Genomic DNA, 25,924 nt, shown 5'->3' on the forward strand with positions numbered 1-25,924 from the left:
AACTTCCTGGGCTATGTGGTGGCAGGTAGACAGCATTCTGGCCTCAATCTAAAACTCATTTGAAATGTTTTAACCCCTTGTGTGGATATTCTCCAGATTATTTCAGTTTCCGACGTGAAAAATGCTCGTGTTATCCTCCAGAAAAGCATATCTTGCGGCTTTTCTACATAAATAACTCGTATTTGTATGTCATTGAACAATGGAATGATAACATTTCTGTGTACTCAGATTGTAAATGTTGTGGTTTTGCTCTCCAACACACCGGTGTGCTGTACAGTAACGAATTGGCATGTTTTGTTTACGTGACGAACCTAACGAATTGGCTGCGTCGGGTGGTGGCGGATTTAATAACACATTTTTATTTACGCGGTCTAACCCAAAAAAACCTATACTATGGATATTAGTTGCGAAAGCCGACATGTTAAACTATAAGCAGATCAAATTTAGATTTAAAGCTTTCGTGACTGCATTCTGGCATTTTCTAAACGATGAATGCGAACCGCGTGAATACGATTTCATGAATGTAGCGTGTTGTATTATATTCTTGGTTCTTTCGGTAAAGTCACGTAGAAGGGAAACAATAAAATAAAAAAAATATAAAACAATAAAATTCTCACGACGTTTTCAAATTTTCTTGCTGTGGTTTTCACACCTGATGATGATTGCTTGTGTTGCAGTCGAAACCTCGTGAGAATTTTATTGTTTTATATTTTTTTTATTTTATTGTTTCCCTTCTACGTGACTTTACCTGAAAGAACCAAGAATATGTAAGCAGATCACTTGCCACGTATTTTTTCCTATTATCAACCATATTTAACAGGGTTTAATATGCAAAGAGAATAACAAAAGCTCTATGCCAAGTCACATCGGAAACCAGACTGACTGTTCAAATGTATTTGGAATTGTCGGAAGATGCGAAATTAATCCAGTTTCTGTGTCGTAAATCGATGATCCACATTCACGTCGTGAATGTGGATCATCGTGAATCGAACCGTAGTAAACCCGAGACCGCCTGTACTTATGCTGGCCAGTTTTAAATGAGCTGTTTAAGTTGTTCAAGGTAAGCTAGAGTTTGGTTCGAATGTATTCCTGGGCCTTTATTTTATTTACAATGGTTATTTTGAAGCTCTGCAGCAAGGAAATGTTAACATTCAAGATGTGATAGAATAGTCAAGCAACTAAGGTTTGGCATCTAACAATCATGCAATGTCCAATATAAATAGTGCACCTCGGTTATGAAGGAGTGGATGACACTGTAGCTGTCATTCAAAAGTTGTACATTTATATCTAAGTTTTTGAGCCAATCAATGGCACTGGCTGTAAGTTGATGGGTTGCTTCAGTGTCGCCAATCATTGATATTGATGGGCAGTGAATGACTGTGCTCCATTGTTTCGCTCCACATTCACAAACATTTGTTATGTCACCATGGCATCTGTGTAAACATTTAGACCACATTGTGATGAAGGCTGTCATCACAAGAGATCAAAGACAATGGTAATGTGGCTTGATGTAATGGTAATTTAGATAAATGAAATGCAATGTACCCTCTACCCCAGGTGCCTAACTACCTGCTCATTGGCACAAGCCCTGCACATGTGCCTGTGGCCCCTACCTGGTGGCCTCTCAAACAAAAGCCCCCTGCACTCCGCATAACGGTGATCCCTCTCCCTCCTCTTTGTCAGGTCACGATTGCTCAATCCGGCTGTGGAACCTGGAGAGCAAGACGTGTGTGCAGGAGATCACTGCGCACCGCAAGAAGTTTGACGAGGCAATCCACGACGTGGCCTTCCACCCATCAAAGGCCTTCATCGCCAGCGCCGGTGCTGATGCCCTGGCAAAGGTCTTCGTATAACGGCCGCACAAACGCGTGCCCCCGTCGCCCGCCCACCTCCTGCGGGCTCTCGGCTACGGCGCGAGGTGGGGGGCAGGGGAGCGGTGAGGTGCGTGCCCGGAGGCACCACCACTCTTCGCACTGCGTCCTGCCGCGAGCAGATGGTCCCAGAGTCCTCGGCCGCTCGCCGACACCAACCGGCGACGAGCCATGGGCTCGGACCGCGGGACGCACGTCTGCCAACGCCGGGGCTAAGTGGATTGACGCAGGCGCGGGACACTAACACAGGTCGCGCTTGCGTAAAGGAAACAAGCGAGATGGCTGGGGTGGTGTTGGGCTTTTTTTTTTTTTACCCCCTGCGTTTCGTTTCTCCTGGGGGCATAATTATTTCCCACGGTCACTGTAACACTCGGATCCCCGCGCACAGGGCTGTCTTCAACCCAGAACCCCCTAACCCGCTGTCGACTGGTGGAGGGGTACTACGGTATAATAGGAATGTATGTTGGTGACTTGTATAGCTGAAAATGTATTCTCAATTTTATGCTGTTGCCGTATGTACGGAGGGTTCCTCTGCTGTGTTTTAAATACGCTTTGCTTGGCAGGATCTGACGAGGGGCGTGCGTGCGTGTTGTGTACTCGAGACTGTACAAAGGTAGCACTCCTGCTCGGGGGGATTGTGCCACGATGCACGCTAAGCGCCGGGGCTGCCTCGGCCTCCCTCCTCCTACCCCCTCTCCTCCCCTTCCTCTCTCACATCCACCGTGTTGAAAGAGAGCTGCATGCCTCCCCCCACTACAGTTCCATATTACGCCGTGTCAACGTGCCCTTTTTATACGTAGCCGGCCAAACTTATCTGTGCCCTTCCCTGCCAAAATTTTAAAAAGGAACAGAACAGGAAAGGAAAGCAAAGCTCTCCCCAGGATACCAGGCCATAAGATGCACTGGGCCTGTTACTACTTTATTATATGCTCTGGTCAATACTCATCGCAGTGCAAAGACACCAGTTTTGCCAAAAATAACATGCTGGTTGCAACCCAAAATGTTAGCTATTCTGTCTGAGGAGTTGGTTATCGATTCATTTTTGTGTTCCAGATGGTGTGAGGAACATATGTTTGTGGTCACCCCGATAAGAATGTGTTGTTCAAGGCATTGCGTTATGGTAGGGCTGAGATTTGTTCATAGTAGACATGGGAAAATATTTTCTGTCCATTGGAGAAGCCCACATTTTAACCAACTGTTGGGTACCTATGAATAATTGGCACGCACACAGTAATTAAATGTTACACACGCACGAGATGCAGGTCCAATGTTACACGCTTGCGTGGGGAAATATCTATTATTTTAAACACAATATTGTTTTTAACAAAAAAGCAAAAACACAAAAAAAACATTATGCTTGATGTTACAACAATATACAACTTTAAAGTCTATCACTTCCCAAACAGGGATAATGCTCACCACCATCATTGGAGGTCTAGGGCCAGTGGAGAAAATTATATTTTCTTATGGCAAAGGGGATTTAATGCATAGACGACCCACTGTTGACATACCAGTGTTGTACCCATCATGCTCGGTGGCATTTACAGGGTGAGTCGACCTCCATCCTAGATGTAGACCCACGACCTGAATGTTAGTTCAACACTGCCATATTGCCACCCAGCTGTATACCCGACATGTGCTTCGTCTCGAGGTATATTTGAATGCCGTAGCACGTGAACTTAATATCTGTTTTTGACAACAACCACAGGCAGACTGTTGTCATATGAATTAATAGTTGGAATTGTAGGCAACAGTATTTAGCCATTAAAACGATACAATTTTAAAAGTAACAATGTACTTTTTTCAGTTTAGTGGTGTTTCCAGAAACTGCAGGTCAGTGGGTACAATGATGGGGACAGAAAGCAGTGGAGGACGACACCACCGTATTAGACGGGGCACCAACAGATGACGTAGCCAAAAGCCAGGGCAGGGTAGGGGTGGCACGTGCAGCAGCTTTAGGCTGCACCGTCAACACGGCACCGCTTTCCATTGCCATGAACACTGACAGATCATGATGTGTGCTGCCTGTGTGCGCATACACGGTCGCGTTACATGCGCATATGCAGCATGTGTTTAGAATAGACGAGAGTGTGTGCGTGTGTGCTTGCGAGTTCATGACAGGCACGCGTCGTCTGCTGAAGTGGTGCTTGTGTGCGTGTCTGCATAAAATGCGTGCGTGGCTGTTGTTTTTGAAGCCCAGGCAGGTTCCTATGCTGTCTGTCCTGCCTCTTGTGATGCAACGCTCGGCAGTTCGGGCGACACCGCGCACACTCTCTCGGGCCATCGGGGCGGTGGGGGGGGATCTTGTAAAATACAGCCGTGGCGGGGAATGACTCGTGAGGGGCGCAGCTCCACGCAGAGCGGGGTAGTAGTGGTGGTTGTGGTGGTGCAGCGTGTGCACGTAAGTCACACCCGTCACCATGTGATACTTGTACATTAACCTGTATTTACAAAATATCACACGTGCTTGTGAGTGGCTAGCCATCCATCCCAACACTATAGTAGCCTATTTTGTGTTATTTATTTGACAATGCATTTGTCAGGCCAGTCTCTCATGAGGCTGAGGTGTGTGCAGGCTTGGGGTGGTTGGGAGAGGGATTGTGATATTGGGCCGGTGGAGATTGCGCACACGAGAGTTGTGTTGGGGGGGGGAACTCGTCCAGGCGATTGCGTTGGCACGAACGCCCCCATATCCCCTCGTGCGCTGGAGGCTCGTGGTAGACGTACTGTCGTAGCGACGCTAGTGCTGCACCTGTTGGGAAGGAGCAGGGGTCCAAATTGGCGAGCAAATGCAGGCAGGAAACTGTGCAGTCTGTGGAACACGTGGACGCAACAGCTATTGTTTTTTAATGATTGATTTATCGAAATACACAGCGTTAATCATGCAGATTTGGGTGAACAGCATGTCACAGGTTCTGACTTAACACAGTCATGGTTCTATAAGGAGCAGTGAGGCGTGGGGCTGGTGGACGACAGGTGGGTGTGGTGGGACGAGGTGTGGGAATGGCGGTAGCATAGGATGAGCAGGTAAGCAGTGGGCATCTCTTACTGCCCTTCCTCCGTCTCCCCTCCCCTACCCACCCACGTGTTCCCTTGCCTCCTGAGACCCCTTCCTCATCAGCTTGCTTGTGTGCTGCATGGTTTATTGGAGAAAACGAATTCCTAGTCTTCCGCGTAGACTTGAAGCGGTTTGCAAATTCACTCCTTTGTTGGCCACCGGTACTCACACTCTCGAGCGGCACAGTATTGGCTCTCGGACGGCTGCATGCCACGCAAGCGTGCAAACGTTAATGCATTACAGGAAAAAAAGCATCTTGATTCAGAACGGTGTACAGTTGCTTATAGCTATTCATGTAAATTAGTGATGGTAACGCCCTTAATTTGCCCTTAATTATATACCACACAGAGTACAATTGCTTACCCTTGTGTTATTTTATAGCTCACAAACAGTTTGCCTTGTATAAAACTAGAAAAAAATTGTGTTCATAAAACTCTAATTATTGTAATAATGCTCTCTTTTCTGGAAGGGAAGTGATAGATTTTGCCAATAAAAAGCAGACCTTTACAGCGAGCTGGCTTCTCTTTAAACTCTTTGTGTGGCGTGGGTGGTCTTAGACATTGGTTGTTTTTTTTCTTAAAATGCAACAGATGTTTAGTGGTGGTTGCCTGTGACCCCATCGGTTTGGTGGATCGCCAAGGGATGTAGCTGGCAGGCAGGAAACATAATCCATTCAGAATGTACCTGCAGGAAAGAGATAGTCCAGCAAAATGGGTTTACAGGTAGGCTACTTGTGCCATGTGTTTGAGTTTTTCTAGGATCTAAATTTTCAACTACTGTATGTAAAAAAACATCCCAAACCAAATAATACATAAATCCTAAGGAGTGTTTTAATCCGTGAAGCAACGTTTACTTCAACCCGTCGACCTAATGAATAAATGTATCCAAGCAGCGTTTGTTTAAACAAAGCAAACCCTGGACCAATGTTTACTCTGAGCATCGGCAGGATGTGCATCTGGATGAGGACCTCCGCCACACTATGGGTTATGAGGTGTATTTGACATCAAGACGTTTATCCGTTTGGGTTGGTGAAGGTGTGGAGCGTAGAAGTGCTGTACAACAATGGATTTTCTGAGAACGTGAAATATTCAAAACCATGCTGCAAACAACGTAGCCCATCAGCAGGTGGTTGTAAGCTTCGTAAGGAATGTCACTGGTTAACTCCGTGTAACAGGCAGCTGCCATGAATACCACATTGTTGGAGATTGAATTTTCAGCAAATTATAAAATTAGAACATTTGCAATAAGCGAAGTTTGTAAAAGTATGATTCTTTTCAGCAATTCACAAAAAAGGAAGTCTCCAAATATCCAAAAAGCAAGATGTCTTGACCCTGTTAAAGTTTGCAGTACAAATGTTTCCATCACATAAAAATAAATCTTATCAAAATGCTGAACACGGAGCCATGTGCAGTCAGTAGAGAATCAGGGCCGGAGTGCAGGGCATCTGGACAGATTCGTCTCTTCAAACAAAAGTTCACAGTAAATGCCTAGCTGCCATGCTCCACGAAGGCCAAGCAAACGTAATTCTAATTAACATGGTGGGGTGATTGTGGTCGGCTGTATCGCACTGAGATTGAAATGCCTGCCTTTGGGGTGTCAAGAGCTCCACAAGTTTTTGATGTTTTGTGTTCCTACTGTACAATTACAGTGTAAATGTGCGTTTCTATTTGTCTCCCAATATTATCCCAACTTGTCCTATCAGTATCATGACATGACTACATTTCCATGTTTTAATTACCACAGTTGGGGAGTGCATCTCTTTGTGTTAGCCCCCAGATATGGTGCCACAGAACCCTCCTGTAATTCTGGAGGTACTTATATTTGGCCTTGTATTCACATAGGGTACCACACATTTTTCATGCATTAAAAACTAAAATATTTGGTCCACATATCTGGCACATTGTAAATTCAGTGAGAAAGTAGATATGCTCTGCAGTCATGTGTAACTTGACTGAGATCACCAGCACATGATGATCTGGTTTGGTCACTGCCTGGATTGTCGCCCAGGATCTCGGCATTGCTGGCTCGCGCCTCAGTACCGTTTTTGTTTCCAAAGACACTTCCCTAAAGTGTTGCAGTTTTAGACAAGCCTCATGATTCAGTCACATAATTGCTTTATATTTTTTTAGTTCATCAGATGAGAGAATTGATTAAACGGTTCTGATTCATGGTGGTCTATGCCACTTTTCTCCCTAATTCTCAGCAGCAAATCCATATTGGTAGGATTTAATGGTATTGTCTTTTCCTGCCAAATAACATGGGGGGAAAGCCTTTCTGCCAAGATTAATTTGGGCCAACATGTCTACTTTGCGCAATAAGTCTTTTCCCTAACCCAGGCTGAGTTAAGATGTATTAGCGGATATGTCATGACCTCTAAGTCTGATTTCAGAATAGTTTCCGTGGAGTAGCAGTGTTTGCATCATCCCAAAGTCCCCTTCATGTATGATTCTGATTATCCTACTTACAGAACCTTGTTTGTAAAGCAGCACTGTGGCATTGGCCAACTTGCAATTGGAATATTTTAAGTTCATATTTTAGGCTGTCTACTTGGTACATCATCCCTTCAGGATCAGACGAACACCAGTGCGTAGGTCAGACCGGTTATGTGGAGTGACTCCAAACTACAGCGACATGCGCAACGTCCTCGACTCACTCACCAGCCGAGAAGAGCACAATCAAACCACCACTCACGGGGATGGCAAGACATGCCTCCTTGTAATTCAGCTGCACTTGCAGCTCTTATTCCAACCTTGCTAATCGTAGATGTACCTGCGATGTGGTTTGTTTTATTAAATGCTTAGTTTTAACAGGATGTACACTACACACGTGTATTAAGGGAAACAACTTGTGTGATTAAGTGCTTAATGGACTGCTGAGAACCTGGCACCACTTATTTTTTTATTTCTGACCACGGCTCACACCATTGAAGAGTGATGAACCAAGGAATCCTGGACAACCCTTTTCATCAAACCTGCTCTCAGCAGCTCTGAAATATGGTCAAACAACCCCCACGACCGACAAGGTGTGGGGTGACCTTCATCCAGCAATGTATTGAGAAAATGCTAAGTTATTAATATGTAATTGTCCACATGATTAGAAGTACATGCATTTGTTAATAGGTTTACAGTAGTGGGGAATGGACTGGACATTTTTAGGTGACTGCATGAGTAGAATATGCAAAACCCTGCCATCTTATTGGCGAGAAACTCGAAATACCTTTTAATGTATTCAGATTTTGGGCTTGAAGACATAACGACTTTCCCATGGAGATTTGACTCCCTGCACATTAGGAGGGGAAGTGATGTACAATTACGTATCCTAACACGTTTTAACATTTACACACCATATGGTTTATCTAGCCGGTTCACCACCACTCCTGCTCCACAATATAAATCTACCGATCTCCACAATAGTGCCAGATCACAAATGTGTACAAAATTAAATACCAATAAAGTTTTACCATACCTAACCGTGTCTGCGAAATACTTTTACCTACATTCTCTGGAACCACCACCGCCTCAGATCGGGGAGGTGAAAACCACGCCAATCCACACATTCCAGAATACATGTGCCTCCTAAATACATGTGCCTCCTGAATACATGTGCCGACTGAATACATGTGCCGACTGAATACATGTGCCGACTGAATACATGTGCCGACTGAATACATGTGCCGACTGAATACATGTGCCGACTGTTTACATGTGCCGACTGAATACATGTGCCGATTGAATACATGTGCCGATTGAATACATGAGCCCACTGAATACATGAGCCGACTGAATACATGAGCCGACTGAATACATGAGCCGACTGAATACATGTGCCGATTGAATACATGTGCCGATTGAATACATGAGCCGACTGAATACATGAGCCGACTGAATACATGTGCCGACTGAATACATGTGCCGACTGAATACATGTGCCGACTGAATAGATGTGCCTCCTGAATACATGAGCCGACTGAATACATGAGCCGACTGAATACATGAGCCGACTGAATACATGTGCCGACTGAATACATGTGCCGACTGAATACATGTGCCGATTGAATACATGTGCCGATTGAATACATGAGCCGACTGAATACATGAGCCGACTGAATACATGTGCCGACTGAATACATGTGCCGACTGAATAGATGTGCCTCCTGAATACATGAGCCGACTGAATACATGAGCCGACTGAATACATGTGCCGACTGAATACATGTGCCGACTGAATACATGTGCCGACTGAATACATGAGCCCACTGAATACATGAGCCGACTGAATACATGAGCCGACTGAATACATGAGCCGACTGAATACATGTGCCTCCTGAATACATGAGCCGACTGAATACATGAGCCGACTGAATACATGAGCCGACTGAATACATGAGCCGACTGAATAGATGTGCCTCCTGAATACATGTGCCGACTGAATACATGAGCCGACTGAATACACGAGCCCACTGCATATTCACTCGGTTCTCTTCAATGCGGCCAGTTCGCAGCCCTCCTACCGAGCATGCCGCATGCCATTCGATCACAAGAAATTAAACGTGCAATTAGTTTAAATCGTTTAATTAGTTTCCAATTGTCTCGCAAACAGGACGACATTTTAATTGTAATGTGTTTTATAAATGCATTTTGACCCGGTCAATATATTCGAAAAATTGTATTGTGATTGAATTCGACACGTTATTCCTCCTACATGCTAACATTTGAGGTGACTTGTCACCGCGTCTCTTACACCTCGTGGGAGTCGTTCCGAGTTCCTGCTTCATGGCCGCGGTCATCTGGACACGGCGACGAACTTGTGGCTGCCAGCGACAATGGCACACGTGAGCAGGGGGTCACGCGCGCGAGCAGGGGGTCACGCGCGCGAGCAGGGGGTCACACACGTGACTAGTGTGCACTACAACTGCCGTGTTGTGTCACTTGCTGGCTGCCTGCTTCAAGCGCCTTGTGCCTCACAATCCCCGTGTTGTGGCCAATTTCTTTTCCAGCGTTGTGCCGACTCCATATCGACTGTGAACGGGTTTGTGAATCGTTACGTTTGGGGTTTGGCCAAACATCTTGAAGCCGCCGGCTCTTTTTAAAGCCTTGACGCTCGACCCAGGCTTTTTAGTGTAAATATTTGCCAGCGTTATTTGCGAGGATCTGTGGCGGCACAGTGATTAGCGGCATAAAGCCGGCAAATTGACTCCCTGCCACGGATGGCATCAGTGGCGGGGGGTGATGTGTTTACATGGCCTCACCCCCCCCCCTTCACCAACCTGCACTGCCCACCGTGGTGAAGTATGGTTAAACAACAAAACCCTTCCATAAGTAGTAGGCCTTCGCCCACAGTGGATTGACAAAGGTATACATTTACTGTTGTTGTTTTATGATCCGAGGCGCAGGGGGGGAGGGGTGATGACAGCGGCGCGAACAAAAGCGGAGGACGGCAATGGAGGGGGACTGCTCCCAGCAGCAGCAGCAGGAGCTCCTGGTCAAGGCGCTGGCCCGGACCGTTGCGGGGGGACGGTCCTTGCTGGGTGGTGCTCAGGCGGAGAGTGGAGAGGGTAGGGATCTGTGTCTCGGGTCGCCGAGACACGAGACGCCGCGGTTCCTCATTGCCGCGTGGCCACGATGACCCATCCGGTCCCGTCACTCGCCCCCCCCCCCTCGGCCTAGTGGCGCCGCCCGTGCTGCTCCCCGCTCTACAAGGCAGGGGTCTAGGCGAGTACGGCGGTTATCGGTCCTACAAAAAAACCCCAATAAATCACGGTCTACTTTGAACTATGAATTAACGTTAATTGTGCTTTTGCATGTGAAAGTGCATGAAGTATTTGGGCCCATGAGCGATTGTTTTTAGAGGAATATCCACAAATGGAATTTTACAAGACCAAACACGGACATGTGGTCTCGAGGCAGTTTCTGGCACAATTGAGGCGTCGTGGGTTTTAAAACAAAAATCTAAACTTGAATTATTTTACTGTCAGATTAATTCCACAGTGTTATTTTTTTTTTTAACTCAAATGAGTGCCTGATGCAATGTGTAAACATTACCACGAGGGAGGCGAAAGGCGGATGTTATTTATGTAGTTTATTGTAAATATTCGGTCACAGTCCTTGTGATCACTGTTACGTTGCAATTATGGCTTTATGTTTTGGTGATTTGGAAAACATTTTTTTGGCTTGGACATGTTTGTTTTGTTGTAGTACGGGAGTTAGACTGATGGCCTTAATCTAAGTTTTCTTGTGGTTGTTGTTTGACTTACATCCCACTGGGATTTTTTGCACGCAGCGTTGGTGTACGGTGCTTTTTTCAGGAATATTTTTGCTGGTTTTTTTCCATGGATTTTCTGTTTGCACAGTCACAGTCACTTTAAGATGTTTTTCTTGTTCGTGTTTTTGTTTTTTTGTTTGTTGTGGTTGCACCCGATTCAAGAGCCGAATGGCTCACAGGGCTATACCAAAATAAACTGAAACTGAAAAAACGTTCCAGCCTTGGGTGTTCGCAGAAAGCACTCGCCCCAAACAGTCTTTTAAAGGCTGAACGTGGGGGGGAGCTTTGTGTTTTAATAAGAGACGGAGAGGGGGGCTTGGATGGCCCGGGGTTCATAATGGTCGTGTCAGAGACGCCGAGTTTCCGGGTTCAGGCCCAGGGTCCACTGATCAGCCGGTGGTCACAGTCCGGTCACGACTGCACAGACATTCCCAGAACCAAACATTCGTTTCGTTACCACCCTCTCTACATATGGACATGTACCAGCGAGTGTGAATAAGGGGGCTAGAGAAGTCACGCCATAACTAGGTGTTGGTACAGCACAATACGCTGGCACATTTCTTACAACCTCGGGGTGTGTTTAAGGACCTTACTTAAATCGGCCAGCCAGGTATTTGTGTTTGTTTTATTTGTAACCAAGTCAGAACGCATTAAGATTGGGTAAAACAAAACCGTGTACATTACGACTCAACGTGGTTTGGCCATGAGCCAGAAAAAAACATTGCTTATTAATAATGGGATGTATGTAGAACTTCTTTCACACCGTACGTAGCCAATCGGAGGTGATGGTTGTGATCCTGACGCAATGATACAATCTTCATCTCAAAGAACACTTGCCTCAACAGGACACCTGGTTGTTCCCAGCAGGTGAGTTGCAGGAGTTTGTGCTGCAGAAGATCACTTCTCTGGGTGGGATGATCCGAGAGTATGCACAGCTCATGTCCAGGTGAGCTCATTGGAAATTATACAGTACAAATATTGCTCGATAGAACACTTTACATGTGTGCATTTAAATATGGCGTTGGTTAATCTAGAAATCTATAACATTACATTTTCTGTGGATATTTTGTGATAATTGTACCAAAGCGTGTTGGTGAGCAGCCGTGCTGACCTGGAGCAGCTGTGGAGGCTCCACTTGGGGTGAGTGCCGCCTCTTCAAGGCCCTTGTACCCACAGGGGGATCTCCGTGGGTCACCTGATGAAGTCTCAATCCCACAAAGCCCTTCACATGCTCATGGCTCTTGCTTCCGTGGGGCTCCCTCGCCTCTTCAGAGCTCCTCTTTCCCTCTGTGTTCTCCTCGACTCACTTGGGGTACTTCTTGCACATTCAGATATTTATGGGATTCCCTTTGGGCACATAATATTGTGAATTTATTCACTTAGCAAATCAACAGCTGAAAGTGACGAGCGATTGACAGCTGCTTTGCAAGATTGCAAGCTGTAATTCGGAGAATAAATAGGAGAGCAGTAGCTTCCAGAGTTTAGTCATAGGGTACAAAAGATGAGACCATATGCTTTGTCGAGCAGGCCAGTAAGAAAACATTTGCCAAGGTGCGGTAAAGATGGATAAAGATACTTCACAAGAGCACTGACCTTTGAGGTACAATTATAAGCAGCAAAGGAAGGCAACAGAGTGAAGATATAAAGGCAAGAGAGGTTGCATAATCAATAATACAGCTTTTGATTTGATTCTGCTGAGATGTTTTAACCCTTTGACACACCATCTCACATGTGGGAGCAGTAGAGAGCGAGGAGCTGTCACATGGAGTGGGGTCAGTGTCTCTACGACTATTTTTTAACCTCTTGGAAGAAGGACTGAGAAGGGCAACACTTCTTCTGATGGTGTACAATCTTTGTCTTTGTACAGGAAATCCGATGTGCGTGAAGCAGTGGAGGAACTCCTGCAGCTAGAGGTGGTAGCTCCACTCTGGTGACAAACCACATGGTTACACAGCACAGCACCCGCCTCATGTCTCACTGCTGTGGCACTGCCAGGAGCCTTACTTCTTAATGTGTTTTTATATTTCAGTTGGAGCCTGGTACAGAGCTTGAACCGTGATGTGAAAGTTGTGCTCCTGGATTTAGAGGAGGGAGGAGATTGTGCTCGCTGCTGCCCTGCCGAGTGGGGACCGAGAGCGGGTGTTTGAACTTTAATGTGGGGACGGGAAAGTGAGGGAGGAAGAACTGAAGTTAGGGAGTAGAGGGAGGAGCGAGGGAGGGAGAAGGGGAGGGAGGGGAAGGGGGGAAGCTTTACTTTAAAAAAAAATGCTAATGGGGTTTATGCCCTACAACTAAAGTATATTTGACTGAAATCCCAGTATTAAAATAGTTTTTGGTAGTTTGACAGCATTAAACTCTGAATTGTCTCGCGTAAATCTAATTTATCATTAGCAGTCTCTCGTTACTGATTATTCAACAAGAATGGAATAATCTTTGTAAAATCAAAGTTCTTGCTTCCTCAAATCTGCTGTTTTGGTGGCCTGAGCCAACAGCAGAAATTCCACTTTTCCATGACATGGCTGGTATAATATACATATAAAACCATTGCTGACATCCCACAAATTGGTATGTATTTCATCAATCCTGAAAGGGTCACGAGCTGAATCAGTACTCTACTGGTATTTCATTAAAGTCCTTATTCTGAGTCAAGTACTCTGACCGTAGCCCTATCTGGCTGAATACCACTACACTCGGGGTATATTGATTAATCTCCCTCGTAGTACAGTCAGTTTTCGCAATTGAAGGTCCAGATTTTATTCAATTGTTTTTTTTAAGTGATGATTGTAGCGGCCTCTAGTGGCTGAATGATTCACGCAAAACTATTACGGATGTGAAACATGTATTGTTACATGCAATAATGTGTGTTCTGCGAAGTACAATATATATGCATCGATTATTTGTGACATTCCTACTATATAATCTAGTGCGTCTTCTTGTGTAGTGTTTAGTTGTACTACATCTGCTTTCAGATGTGATTGCGAGTTGTACCACATGTTGTTTGGCATGATCTCCAACGTTTTGCTTCTCATGCTAAACATCAGGATGTGGAGCATGTTGAACTACATGCGGTACAGCCTGAAAACAAATCGAAGAATTAATAAACATACATACAGTTTACCTTGTCATACTGTAAGCAACGGTTACTGCACACGTTGTTGGTCCTAAGGCCAATTAGATAAACGTAGGTGACTCGCCTGTATGCGTCTCTCCTGTATTGTCAAGCGTTTGTTTTTTCCCTGCAACTGTGTGAGATACCATAGCCTCCCCCACTCTTTCTGCGCCTGATAGGAGGAGTGGAGCTCATTTCTGAAAGGCATGGATGAGCGCCTTGACATCGAGGTGACAGCACCAGGAGTGGCAGAGCCTGCAGTGCAGCTCCCGCTAGACCTGGAGCTCACGGATGCGCGCTGTGGACGGTGAGCCCGCTCGTGTGTGTGCATGTACGAGTGGTGGTTGCTTCTGCCCCCACCGAAGATGAACATCAATGGAGGGATGCAGGCAAGGTTGATGAGTCAGATACCTTCTATGACCTCCTGTCACAGGTGCTAGTTAAAGTGGCCCCTCCGGATAGTCATACTGTTCCATAACTCGAATGCCTGAGTGGGTCAATGGCGCTGTCACCTGGGCTGGAGTGATTGGACGGCATGGGCCAGATCAGCTCAATAACAACGGTCGGAGGTTGCTCAACTTCTGCGCGGCCCATGGGCTTGTAATTATCAACACGCTTTTCCGGCATCGGCGCATCCACAGAACATCATGAATGCACGCCGGGTCCAAGCAAGAAAATCTGTTGGACTATATAGTGATGGAACAGCGGATCTGGCCCCATGCCCTTGACACCAGGACCTACCGTGGAGCTGATCTGCCCACTGACCATCGGCTTTTCATCTGTAAGATGTGCCTGCCATTCTTCCACTCTGGTGGTGGGTGTCCATCTAGGACCCTATTCAAACCCACACTGGCCTAGTCTCAACTAGCTAATGAAAGTTGCGAGAATTTCATCATCGCTTGCAGCTGGGGTTAGCATTGTACCCCCCCTCCTCCTGATACCGGGGGGAAATAGGTGAAGTTTAGGATTGTGGCTCATGCAGTTGCAATGGCTGCTTTGGGTACTTGGTCCAAACCTGCCCAGAGACCCTGGCTGATGGAAGAGGTGTTCCAGATAGCTGAGAAAAAGCGACAGGCCCACTTCCACTGCCTATAGCATCTCACATCTGGGAATGAGGAGGCTTACTATAGCCTTCGCTCGGAGGTTCGGAGAGCCGTGCGGCGCAGCAAGGACGAGTGGTGGTCATGGGTTGCTGAGGAGATGTAGTCTGCCTTAGTAGCTCGCGATCACATTCTTTAATTCCATAAGAAAGTAACTTGCAGCACCACACCTATCACTATCCTCAGTGGAAAAAGGTGATCTGATTTCCGACCTCGGGAACAAGTTTGCAGATTTGCTGTGCATTTACACTGGCCTTCCTACGATCCATTCTGGGTTTAACCAGGCTGTATTGTGTGAGGAGCCCACAAATCCTTGAAAGATCTGGACACAGTCCAATCGGTGAGCTCCAGCAGGCAAGGCTGCGTTGGATGGGTTATTGTTGCCCACATGCCCATCCACCGCATGCCCAAGCAGCTTTTGTTCAGCTGGATAGAGGGGGCTAAATGGGCACGGCACGAGCTAAAGAAGAGATGGAAGCATGTGGTACGAGAGCATATGGAGCTGAGTGGACTTGCCAATAACTGGTCCCAGCGGTGTCAAGATCGACCTCTGTAGAGGAGGCTCATGAAGGACAGTTGGATGCAGATGCCCTCCATCAACATCGGAGGGCAGAGGAGTGACGCTCGCAACAACGAGCAGAGTGCAGGCCGGTTAAAACACAAGTTGGCGCAGTAGAGGGCACAGGTGGTGCATCGGCCATTCATCTCAGTCACTCCACCCATGGCCCCTGGGTCTATCCCGTGACCTCCTGCCAGTGGGCGTTCGACACTTCACGTGGCCTTAGAGTGCACATAGCCTGGCACAAGTGCCATGCTGATGTCACCGCCACTTAGAGGAGAATGGCGGTTGTTGTTGCACGAGTATGGGGAGTGTTCATATAATTGTTAGCATCCTGTACTACAAACTCGACGATCTGTGTTTGGTTATCGGCCACGGCCACGGCCACGGCCACGGCCACGGCCAAAACCTGTGGAGAATGTCTGAACTGGTCCTGGCCTTTCCTAGGTTGACTCAGACTAAATTACTACCCGGGCCTGGTTCTGACCACACCACCACATCATGCACTGTGCTCGCCGTAATAGGTGTTCACTAACAGCACTTTCCCCAGCAGTCTGTGTAGGCAATGAAGAGGATTATTTATTTTGTATGTGTGTTTTTGCCTTATGGTTGTTTGCAGACAGGTGTCTCTCGCAGAGGTGCTGGGTGAGGACTCTTCACCCATGCTGCTCGTGCTGCTTCGTCATCTCGCCTGACTGCCCTGACGCGATCATGTCGCCCGGCTCCTCACTCACCAGGTCTCCGCACCTAACACACAACACCTTATCAATATCCCTGAGCCCAATGCCAGGTAATTAGCTCAAACTCCATCCTTTCCTATTCTTTCGTATCATTTTCCATTCACTGCATGGATCCCTTCTCTTCAAGCCATCAGGCATTTTGCTTTTTCTCCCTTTTGGCCACATACCCAACATGATTCCGTGGAGAATGTCCTTCATGAAGCCTAAGTCACCGATTCTGACTTCTCGAGATAGTTATAATTCTTCTTCTTTCCTCTTGAAACTCCTCTATAGTTTCCTCATTTCTTTTTGCAATCAGTTGATTTACTGCATTCGGTACAATACCCACATACTGAGACTTTCCATTATTTTTGTGTCTTGTTAGGCCACATTTCTGCCGCATACAACACTGCAATTCTATACTAAGGTGTGAACGAGTCTCTTCTGTTACTTCACAAATCACACTGCATGTAGCACAGGGCACAGTTCCTTCAAAATCAGAATCTTTATTTATGCTGGAGGATTCCGATGAGCTATAAAACTCTTTTTCACAGATGTGCTGTGGGGGCGGGTCAGAAAGTTACAACAACAAACACGAAAGGAGTGCAAAGTAGAGGAAAGGTGAGCAAATCACAAAAAGATATTTTACCAGGTAAAACCCACTGAGCTATTAGCTTCTTTTTCAGAAGCTTCCTGGCCACAAATGATAGCTCAACAAAGTGGCTTATCACGTGGAAAGTTACCGCAGCAGCCAGATAATCTAAACGTGGAAAGTTACAGCAGCAGCCAGATAATCTAAACGTGGAAAGTTATAGCAGCAGTCAGATAATCTAAACGTGGAAAGTTACAGCAGCAGCCAGATAATCTAAACGTGGAAAGTTATAGCAGCAGCCAGATAATCTAAACGTGGAAAGTTACAGCAGCAGCCAGATAATCTAAACGCGTGATTTTGAACGTGGAGGGAAAGAACCAAGAGGACCCGGAGAAAGAAATCTGCGCGACCACGGGGAGAGAGACACGCAAACTCCCAATATACAGCAGCAGCAGGCGTCAAGGTTGGGATCAAAGCCACGACCTCCTGCGTACCAGGCGAGGGAGTTGACATCTTCTAGCCACCGCGATGATGATGAGAGAGAGACGCAAACTCCAAATATACAGCAGCAGCAGCAGGCGTCAAGGTTGGGATCAAACCCACGACCTCCTACGTACCTGGCGAGGGAGTTGACATCTTCTAGCCACCGTGATGATGATGAGAGAGAGACACGCAAACTCCAAATATACAGCAGCAGCAGCAGGCGTCAAGGTTGGGATCAAAGCCACGACCTCCTGTAGACCAGGCGAGGAAGTTGACATCTTCTAGCCACCGTGATGATGATGAGAGAGAGACGCAGACTCCAAATATACAGCAGCAGCAGCAGGCGTCAAGGTTGGGATCAAAGCCACGACCTCCTGTAGACCAGGCGAGGAAGTTGACATCTTCTAGCCACCGTGATGATGATGAGAGAGAGACGCAGACTCCAAATATACAGCAGCAGCAGCAGGCGTCAAGGTTGGGATCAAAGCCACGACCTCCTGTAGACCAGGCGAGGGAGTTGACATCTTCTAGCCACCGTGATGATGATGAGAGAGAGACACGCAAACTCCAAATATACAGCAGCAGCAGCAGGTGTCAAGATTGGGATCAAAGCCACGACCTCCTGCGTACCAGGCGAGGGAGTTGACATCTTCTAGCCACCGTGATGATGATGAGAGAGAGACGCAAACTCCAAATATACAGCAGCAGCAGCAGGCGTCAAGGTTGGGATCAAAGCCACGACCTCCGGTAGACCAAGCGAGGGAGTTGACATCTTCTAGCCACCGTGATGATGATGAGAGAGAGACACGCAAACTCCAAATATACAGCAGCAGGTGTCAAGATTGGGATCAAAGCCACGACCTCCTGTAGACCAGGTGAGGAAGGTAACATCACGCCAGCGTGGCACCCCTTAAATAAAAAAAATAAAGCATACAAGTTGAAATTGCATAGGTACATCAAATCCCAAGCTTGGGAAAGGCAGTAAAACAACAGCAAAAACAGTCCCAGACCACACCAAAACAACACACAGTCCCTGAATAAAATTGTACATTAAACTGGAACTATTAATACATTCAGCGCTAACCTGCTTCAGAATATTCTTTGAAGGAATATTTATGATATTAAGGGAAGAAACCAGGTTGTTCAAATACGTTGGTGCTGCAACTGCAAAGGCTTTGTCACATATTCCTATTCTCGTTCTTGGGATAGTTAAAAGTCAATTAGATGGACGTCTCAGGTTTATTGAGTTTGACAACAATGGGTTCATAAATTAGCTAAGTGTTGAGGGGTTCCCGACGACGACTCGGAGACGGCTTGAAGGTAAGGGCTTTCGCCAAAGGTTTATTATAGTATATTACAATAACACAAAGGGTGTGACAACTCCCAGGGGTTAGGGGTCCTACACTAAGTCCTGGTCCAGCCCGGCTAGCTCCGGTCTCTCTCCCTCGAGTCGGATGGGGGCACTAGCCAACCCCACCGACCGGGAAGAGCAGCACCTCCTACGGCTACCACCGGCTTCACTCCTGACTCTTCGTCGATCCCTCTCTACCCCTGGTTCCCTCTCCACCCTTCTCACTCTACCCGTTCCCACAGTGACCCCGCTTTCGTCACGGGGTCCCCCTTAAATACTAGAGGAGACATGACGTCATCGAGCCGCCCAGCGCGCAATTAGCATTTGATTGGCCGACTTAGCCAATCAAATGCTAATTTTTATGCTAATTCCTTTGTCAAGGCACCTTGTTTCCTCGCACACAGCTTAAAGGTCGCGTTCTGAGCGTGGCTGTGTTTCACTCCAGCGCTGTCCTCGAGACAGCCTGATCCCTTCCCCTGATGAAGGCCGCTTGTGTTGTGGCCGAAACGTCGTGATTTTTGTTTTATTTTTTACCTACGTGACTTTACCGAATAGAACCAAAGAGTATAATGCTTATTTAATTTGTTACAACTGTTGACGAAAAAAAACAACTGTACAGATAAGACAGATAGCACAATAGGGACCACACAGATGACATACAGTGCAAACAAAAATAAAAATCAATGATTCTTTAACCTAATTGTGACCCTGAATCAGTAAACATCACATTGTGATGGAAGTTAATCATATGCCTATTTATAACACAACATACCAATATATGCACCCTGGCTCACCACACTGCATTGTACCATACCATTTGCGTTGGTTCCTCAACACTGCAGCACACTGCATTGAGACACACAGCACTGACGTAGAACTTGCTACATTTCCCTGCTGTGTTTCTTGATCTTACCAAGCTCTGTTCCTGTCTGCGTGTACTCAGCTGTCTGTCTTTCTCCATCTGCCTGTGCGTGCTGCCTGCCTGGCTGATTGCCTGTCTCTGGACCTTACTCCCGTGTGTAGGGAGACTTGGCTGCGCGGGTGGTGTTGGTGTCGTTCAGTAGCTGCAGCAGAGCTAAGGCCTGGTTGAACGAGACGGGAGCTACTTTTCCCATGCTGCTCGACCCCAACAGACGTGTGAGTAATGTACCACACTTCCCTGCAGCACCCAATCAAGCCCCGCTCCCTGCTGCAAATTAATATCACTGATTGCTGTGCTAAAACAATATTCCCTCCTGCAGGAAAAACATCACTCAGTGCATCACTTCGAGACTACCAAGACACTACTCCATGGATATTGTCATTTGAGGTCAACTAAGCCCGTGAACACCTCTGACCTGGATAAAATGGGGACCACTTCATGGGAAAGCAGTAGCAGTTGTCATATGGAGTGGCCCCTGCCACAAATGGAGATGAGCACGAATGAGCTCATTTAAGCAGGGACACACAATGATTTTTTGTTACAGTAGAAGCTGGATATAAGCACGTATATATAAGCAACAAAACTTTACATTTCATTGCCTGGGGGAAGGCAGAGGGCAACTTTGGAGCCAAGCATACTTCGGGTATAAGCACACCTAGGCTTCCTGCGAAGGGGTGTGGTTATTACCAAAATTCTGTTTCACAATTTTATTCCTGGTGCATTGTCGGTTGAGAAGGGCGACCCCGTTGACATGAGAATGAACCCTGAAAGGCTTTTCATAGAATATAAAAAAATCACTCTGTGCTATTGACGCTTGAACCACCCAGTCACCTTGCATTGACATTTTAAAGTGTATTATTTAAGATGAACTGTATGGAGAATAGTACAATAAACAAAGTATTGTTTGGAAACAGAAGCAAGTCATCGTTTATATACCCTGCCTGTGTGGTGGTCTTGTCATGACTCCTGCAGCTGTTTACAGTGCTGGGCCTGCGTGTCTCGGTGTCAAGGGTGTGGTCTGTGGCGACGCTAATCTACTACGCTGAGCAGATCGTGGCTGGGCGCAGTCTTCTCCAAACTGCAGAAGGCCCTCCGGAAGACCTGAATCAGGTTTTTGACAGCTATACACACTTGAGCACACATATACAGCCCAGCCAGAGTAGATAATTTTAGTCCACATGGGCAGCAGAGGAGCAGGAGCGTCCTTTTATATAAACACCTGCATGATCTTAAGTGACTGTAGCAGTGCCCTCATGTCCTGTTTCTCCCTTTCTGCATGTGTGCAAGCTCGGGGGCGATTTCCTGGTGGGGGAAAGTGGCCGGGTTCTGTGGAGCCGTCCCAGCCATAGTCCGATGGACCGCCCCGGGCTACAAGACATCCAGGAAGCGCTGCACGCTCGCTAACATCTATGCATTTCAGAGTGGCCAGCACCACACCCGGCCGCCTTTGTTTCCCCAGTGGCGATGTTTACACGCCGCATCAGGTACTTATTTAAGGCTGAGTTGATCTAGCGAAGGTCCAGGACCGGTTCATATTCAATTTTCGTTACCTATATTTTTTACTTTTCCATCCGACAGGAAACGAAGATTTGTACGTTTTGGCAGAATTAACTTTTTCAGGAACTATTGAGCCTTGCCTGGTAAAATCTAAATATTTTAATAGTTTATAGAATGTCAAAAGTGGCCTTGGCTAGAGCTCATGTAGTTTTGATAGAAAATCACCCCTCGTACTGTCAAGGCAAACGTCGCCGTTTGCAGAGTTTCCATGAGAAGGTTGCACTGGCTAACTTGCTCTCTAAGAGCCCCCAAGTGAAATATTGAGAAGCCGAGTTTGTAATTAAAGAGCTTTGTTAAAGAGTAGCTTGCAAGTGTTGACTTTGCATCCCAATTCTACTTTTTACTCTGTGCATCTACGTGTATTTGTGGATGTGTGTGTGTAACTGTGTGTGTGTAACTGTGTGTGTAACTGTGTGTATGTGGCCATGGGTCTGTGCGTGTCAGAGCCTCAATGTGTGCTGCGCTTTATGTATGTGTGTGTAACTGTGTGTGTGTATGTGTGTCATGGTATTGGGGGAGGGTAGTGTAGAGGTTAGCACGCTGCACTACAAACCCAGCAACACGAGTTTGATTTCGCTCACGGCCAACACCAGTGACGATTATCTGAACCTGACCTGGGCCTCCCCTAAGTCGACTCAGCCTCAAATGAGTATCTCGTGCGGAGTGTAAACTTCGTCACTCAGGAGATAAAGGCAGCTGGGCGTGGTGCTGGCCACCCACCCCCACGTGTACCGTGCTAGTCTTGATAGGCGCTCGCTCACGGCACTTGCCCCAATAGTCTGTTAAGACTATAGGGGGATCTTTGTTTCTGTGTCACAGTGTCTCTATTTGTCACTCTATGTTTCACATGTGTGTGTGTGGCCTTCCATAGGTCGATTCACCCTTAAATGAGTACTTGGTGCGGTGTGTAAACATCAGCGCTGGAAAGACAAAGGCGGCTGGGCGTGGTGTTGACTACCCTCCTTCCTCCGTGTGCCGTGCCAGCCTTCATAGGTGCTTGCTAGCAGTGCTTGCCCCAACAATCTGTTCAGGATATACGGGGGGGAACCTTTATCTTTGTGTGTGTATATGTGTGTCTGTGTGATTGTTCGTGTGTGTTCCACTGTTACCGGTAATGCAGTGGGGAGTGGGAGTACAGCGGTTCGCATGCTGTGCTATGAACCCGCCTACCAGGTGACCGGACGTGATACTGGCCACCCACTCCCCCTCGTGTACCATGCTAGTCTTCATAGGTGCTCGTTAACAGCACTTGCTCCTTCAGTCTGTTAATGCTGTACGGGGAGTCTTTGTCCACTGTGACCATTTTCGTGTTTGTGTGTATCTGTGTGTCTCACCGTGTGTCACCCTGTCCCTGTGTGTGCATGTCTGCGTGTGTGTCATGTTACACTACTCTTTGTGTACGTTTGTCGCAGTTTGCATCTGTCTCCATTTCTGCACACCACAATCCTTACTGTCTGGTTCAATCTCCTGTCATGATGCACAACACGAGCTAGGTATAGCCATGAACCTGGAATTGACTTCACCTAGGTCAACTCAGCCGAAAATACAAGTTCTGTACATCACCACTGAGAATTAACAAAGGCGGCCAATTTATACAAATGCCACTAATCTCCACCAACCCACCCCGCGCTCTCTTCTCTCTGTCTCGTCTGCCTCTCTCAGACATAGGCACTCCCACAACATTTGTAGCAAGCAACGCTCGATAGCACGCACATGTATGCACCATCACATAGCATTACTCATGTACACATGCACATTCATCCACAAAAGCGCACAGCAACCTTCTCTCTACCTTAATTGCGACCATAATGACGGTATTGCCATAAAGCGACCTGATTGCAGGCGAGTGGCATCATCTTGATTCCTATAGGAGGTCGCATCAGGTAATGAGAGGCAGTGCTGGGTGCTTTTGGGACGTGTATGACCTTGGGAGTGGGTGATTGTGAGAATAATTAAATATTTCATAGTAGTGTAATGATGCCGACACACATTGCTACTTGGAGCCTTTTTATTAGACACAGCACCAACACTAGGCCCGGGCTTCTTTCTTGCTGCTTGAAGCTTGTACTCTCCCCAAATACCACCTCCTCTTGTACTCTCCCCTTTTATACCTTTCGAGCCACTCTCTTGAAGCTTTGCTCGCCCCACTCCTTTCGGCCAATCCTCGTCCACCAACGGTTGTCAACCGTCGCCTCAACCCTCGCTTCCTGCCTTTCACGTTTTAAACCTTTCCTCCAATCCTTTTGAACCTTGTCTTCTGACCAATCACTTCGGAGGCCTCTCTGCACTAATAGGAGGCCTTGGCCTACTTCATGACTATCCGTCTGCCTGTATGCTTACCTCAGGTGAGTGGTCTGTTGCCTCGGTCATTACACCACTGCCCTTTAAAAATAAAACAAGCCGTCCCGGCTAACACCAAGGAGGAATGGCCTACCTAACAAACCACGGGGAGCCAGGGGAATTTCACCCATTAGAACTTGATGACACAATTTCAGTTTTCCCTTTGTCCAACTTTGTGGCAATAAATAATACGTGAAAAATAACAATGTGTGGTGTGTGTCTTTGCCACGTGCATTTTGCATCTCCCACAATTAATAATAGAGCAACAATAAGATTTGGGAATGAGGTTCAGTAGTCTGCTGCTCCGTCCAGGACAGTATCAGCGCTGTCGTGCCCATCTTGCATGGGTCCTCGTTGCCGGACCGGCATTCTCTGGAGGGTCCCGCGGCGAGCCGTCCGGGATCACTATCAGTTCTGTGGGCGGGACAGGATCATGTACAGGTGATATGGGTGCTGCTGACGGCTGCAGCGGCTTGTCGGACACCCCAGGTGCATGGGTGCTGATAAAGATAAGGCTTTAGGCACGACGGGTGAACATACCAACGACGAGGTCCCGACTATAAGTATGCATTGCGGCCGCTTTACCTGGACTATTTTGACCGGGCCCTGCCATGCCTGATGCAACGTAGGAGAGGTACGTAATGGGACCTGCGGGCAATGTCGCCATGCCTTGTCGCCAACCGCCCAGGGAGGTGTGTGATCCCGTCACATTTTATTTCGCTCGTTAGCGGCCTGGGCTTTCGAGGTGTTTGCCAATGCCGCTGTCCGCACTTCGTGCAGGCGGTCAAGCATGACCTGTAAGGACGCCGGTCGATTTGACATGCCTGCGGGAGCCTTACCCAGCTGCGTTTCTATGGGAGGTGCAGGTTCCCTGTCGTACATGAGGTAGAAGGGAGAAAACCCCGTGGAGGCATGTGGGGCCAGCCTATATGCTGCCAAGACCCCCAGAATATAGAGATCCCAGTCTGTTTGTGTTGTATCTACAACTTGGCAGAGCATTGCTGCTAAGGTTTTGTTTAGCTCTTTGACCGTACCATGTGGTTGAGGGTAGTACGGGGAAGTGCGTACCTTTTGTGTGCCCAGTGCCTCGCATACCTCTCTTAGGAGTTGTAGCGAAAAATGTTGTTCCTGGTCGGTGAGGAGCTGCTCTGGAGGGCATTTGTCCATCACATATCCGTGAAGGAATGCATCAGTAATTGATGCTCCTGTCTGGTTAGGCAGCGGCCAGGCCATCGGCTACCTTGCGAGATATTCAACCCCCACCAGGAGAAATGTATTCCCCCTTGGTGAGCATGGAAAAGACCTGAGAATATCGATAGCAACCAATTCATTGATTAGAGACAACAATGGGCTGTAAGGAAGGCTGTGACCTGTGTGTTGGTGGTTACTGGCACGCACACTCCGTGCAATCCGCGACTAAGTCATTACATCAACGGATATATGCGGCCAATAATAATCGTGTTGCAGGGTCAGTAGAGTCTTTCGGCATCTCAGGTGCAGCAGATTATTTCTGTGAACCTCTCACGTCAATCTGCCTCGCACAAATGTGGGTACCACCAGACATCGTCGGCGAGCGATCCCATCCCACCACGTCAACAGCCCTTCGTGCAACACAAACTTAGACCGCATTTGGGAGGTTGGCGCGGATAGTTCTGTCTTTACCCGGCGACGCAAGGGAAGCGGGCTGGCATCGTTGGCCTGCAGCTGTCCCCATTCTGAATAAGTCAGACTCAAAGCATAGTCCCTGCATGGTTCTTTTGCTGGTAGCGCAGCGGGCTGAACTGCTGCTATTGTCACCGGCGTTTCTGGGACGGTAAGCTTATATCGGCCAGCACCTGATGTGCACACACACGGATTCTCTTGATGCAGCCTTGACAATGTGTTGGCATTTCTGTGTTTTAGGCCCTTACGATATATAATCTGATATGAGTACTCCTGCAATTTCTCTAGGCAGCGCACCCGCTGGCCCGATGGCTGCTCTATGCGCAAGGAGTACTGTAGG

The 25,924-nt window shown here is 47.2% G+C and overlaps 2 protein-coding genes across 14 annotated transcripts in view; both read left to right on the top strand.

Moving 5' to 3' along the window:
* The window catches only part of LOC116939323 (striatin-3-like), a 103,175-nt gene extending 97,733 nt beyond the window's left edge, over nt 1–5,442 (top strand). For all 4 annotated transcript variants that reach the window (XM_032947525.2, XM_032947524.2, XM_032947526.2 and 1 more), the window contains one exon: nt 1,684–5,442. In XM_032947525.2, the coding sequence (XP_032803416.2) occupies nt 1,684–1,853 (170 nt within the window). In that variant the 3' untranslated portion in view covers nt 1,854–5,442. The remainder of the gene's footprint in view (nt 1–1,683) is intronic.
* A 137-nt stretch (nt 5,443–5,579) lies between these two features.
* Nucleotides 5,580–24,128, top strand: LOC116939324 (uncharacterized). 10 transcript variants are annotated; one of them, XM_076065168.1, is made up of 11 exons: nt 5,580–9,760; nt 10,322–10,640; nt 12,058–12,136; nt 12,277–12,330; nt 13,058–13,103; nt 14,479–14,606; nt 16,582–16,695; nt 17,232–17,298; nt 20,127–20,240; nt 20,998–21,135; nt 21,313–24,128. In XM_076065168.1, the coding sequence occupies exons 1-11, from the start codon at nt 9,752–9,754 to the stop codon at nt 21,427–21,429; spliced, it is 1,185 nt and encodes a 394-aa protein (XP_075921283.1). In that variant the 5' UTR covers nt 5,580–9,751; the 3' UTR covers nt 21,430–24,128. The 10 variants fall into 10 exon arrangements, with proteins under 10 accessions (XP_075921283.1, XP_075921285.1, XP_075921287.1 ...); XM_076065170.1 differs by having other exon boundaries at nt 10,322–10,483; nt 12,055–12,136; XM_076065172.1 differs by having other exon boundaries at nt 10,322–10,483.
* Nucleotides 24,129–25,924: the final 1,796 nt, after the last annotated feature.

This window comes from Petromyzon marinus, chromosome 6, assembly GCF_048934315.1.
Source record: "Petromyzon marinus isolate PM22_M1 ecotype Great Lakes invasive population chromosome 6, UKy_Petmar_22M1.pri1.0, whole genome shotgun sequence".
In the NCBI taxonomy this organism is placed as follows: Eukaryota; Metazoa; Chordata; class Hyperoartia; order Petromyzontiformes; family Petromyzontidae; genus Petromyzon; species Petromyzon marinus.

Excerpts from the sequence above, each read along its gene's own strand:
- LOC116939324 (XM_076065168.1), top strand. Across the intron at positions 13,104-14,478 it reads AGGAACTCCTGCAGCTAGAG|GAGGAGTGGAGCTCATTTCT; the intron begins GTGGTAGCTCCA and ends TGCGCCTGATAG. Across the intron at positions 20,241-20,997 it reads TGCTCGACCCCAACAGACGT|CTGTTTACAGTGCTGGGCCT; the intron begins GTGAGTAATGTA and ends TGACTCCTGCAG.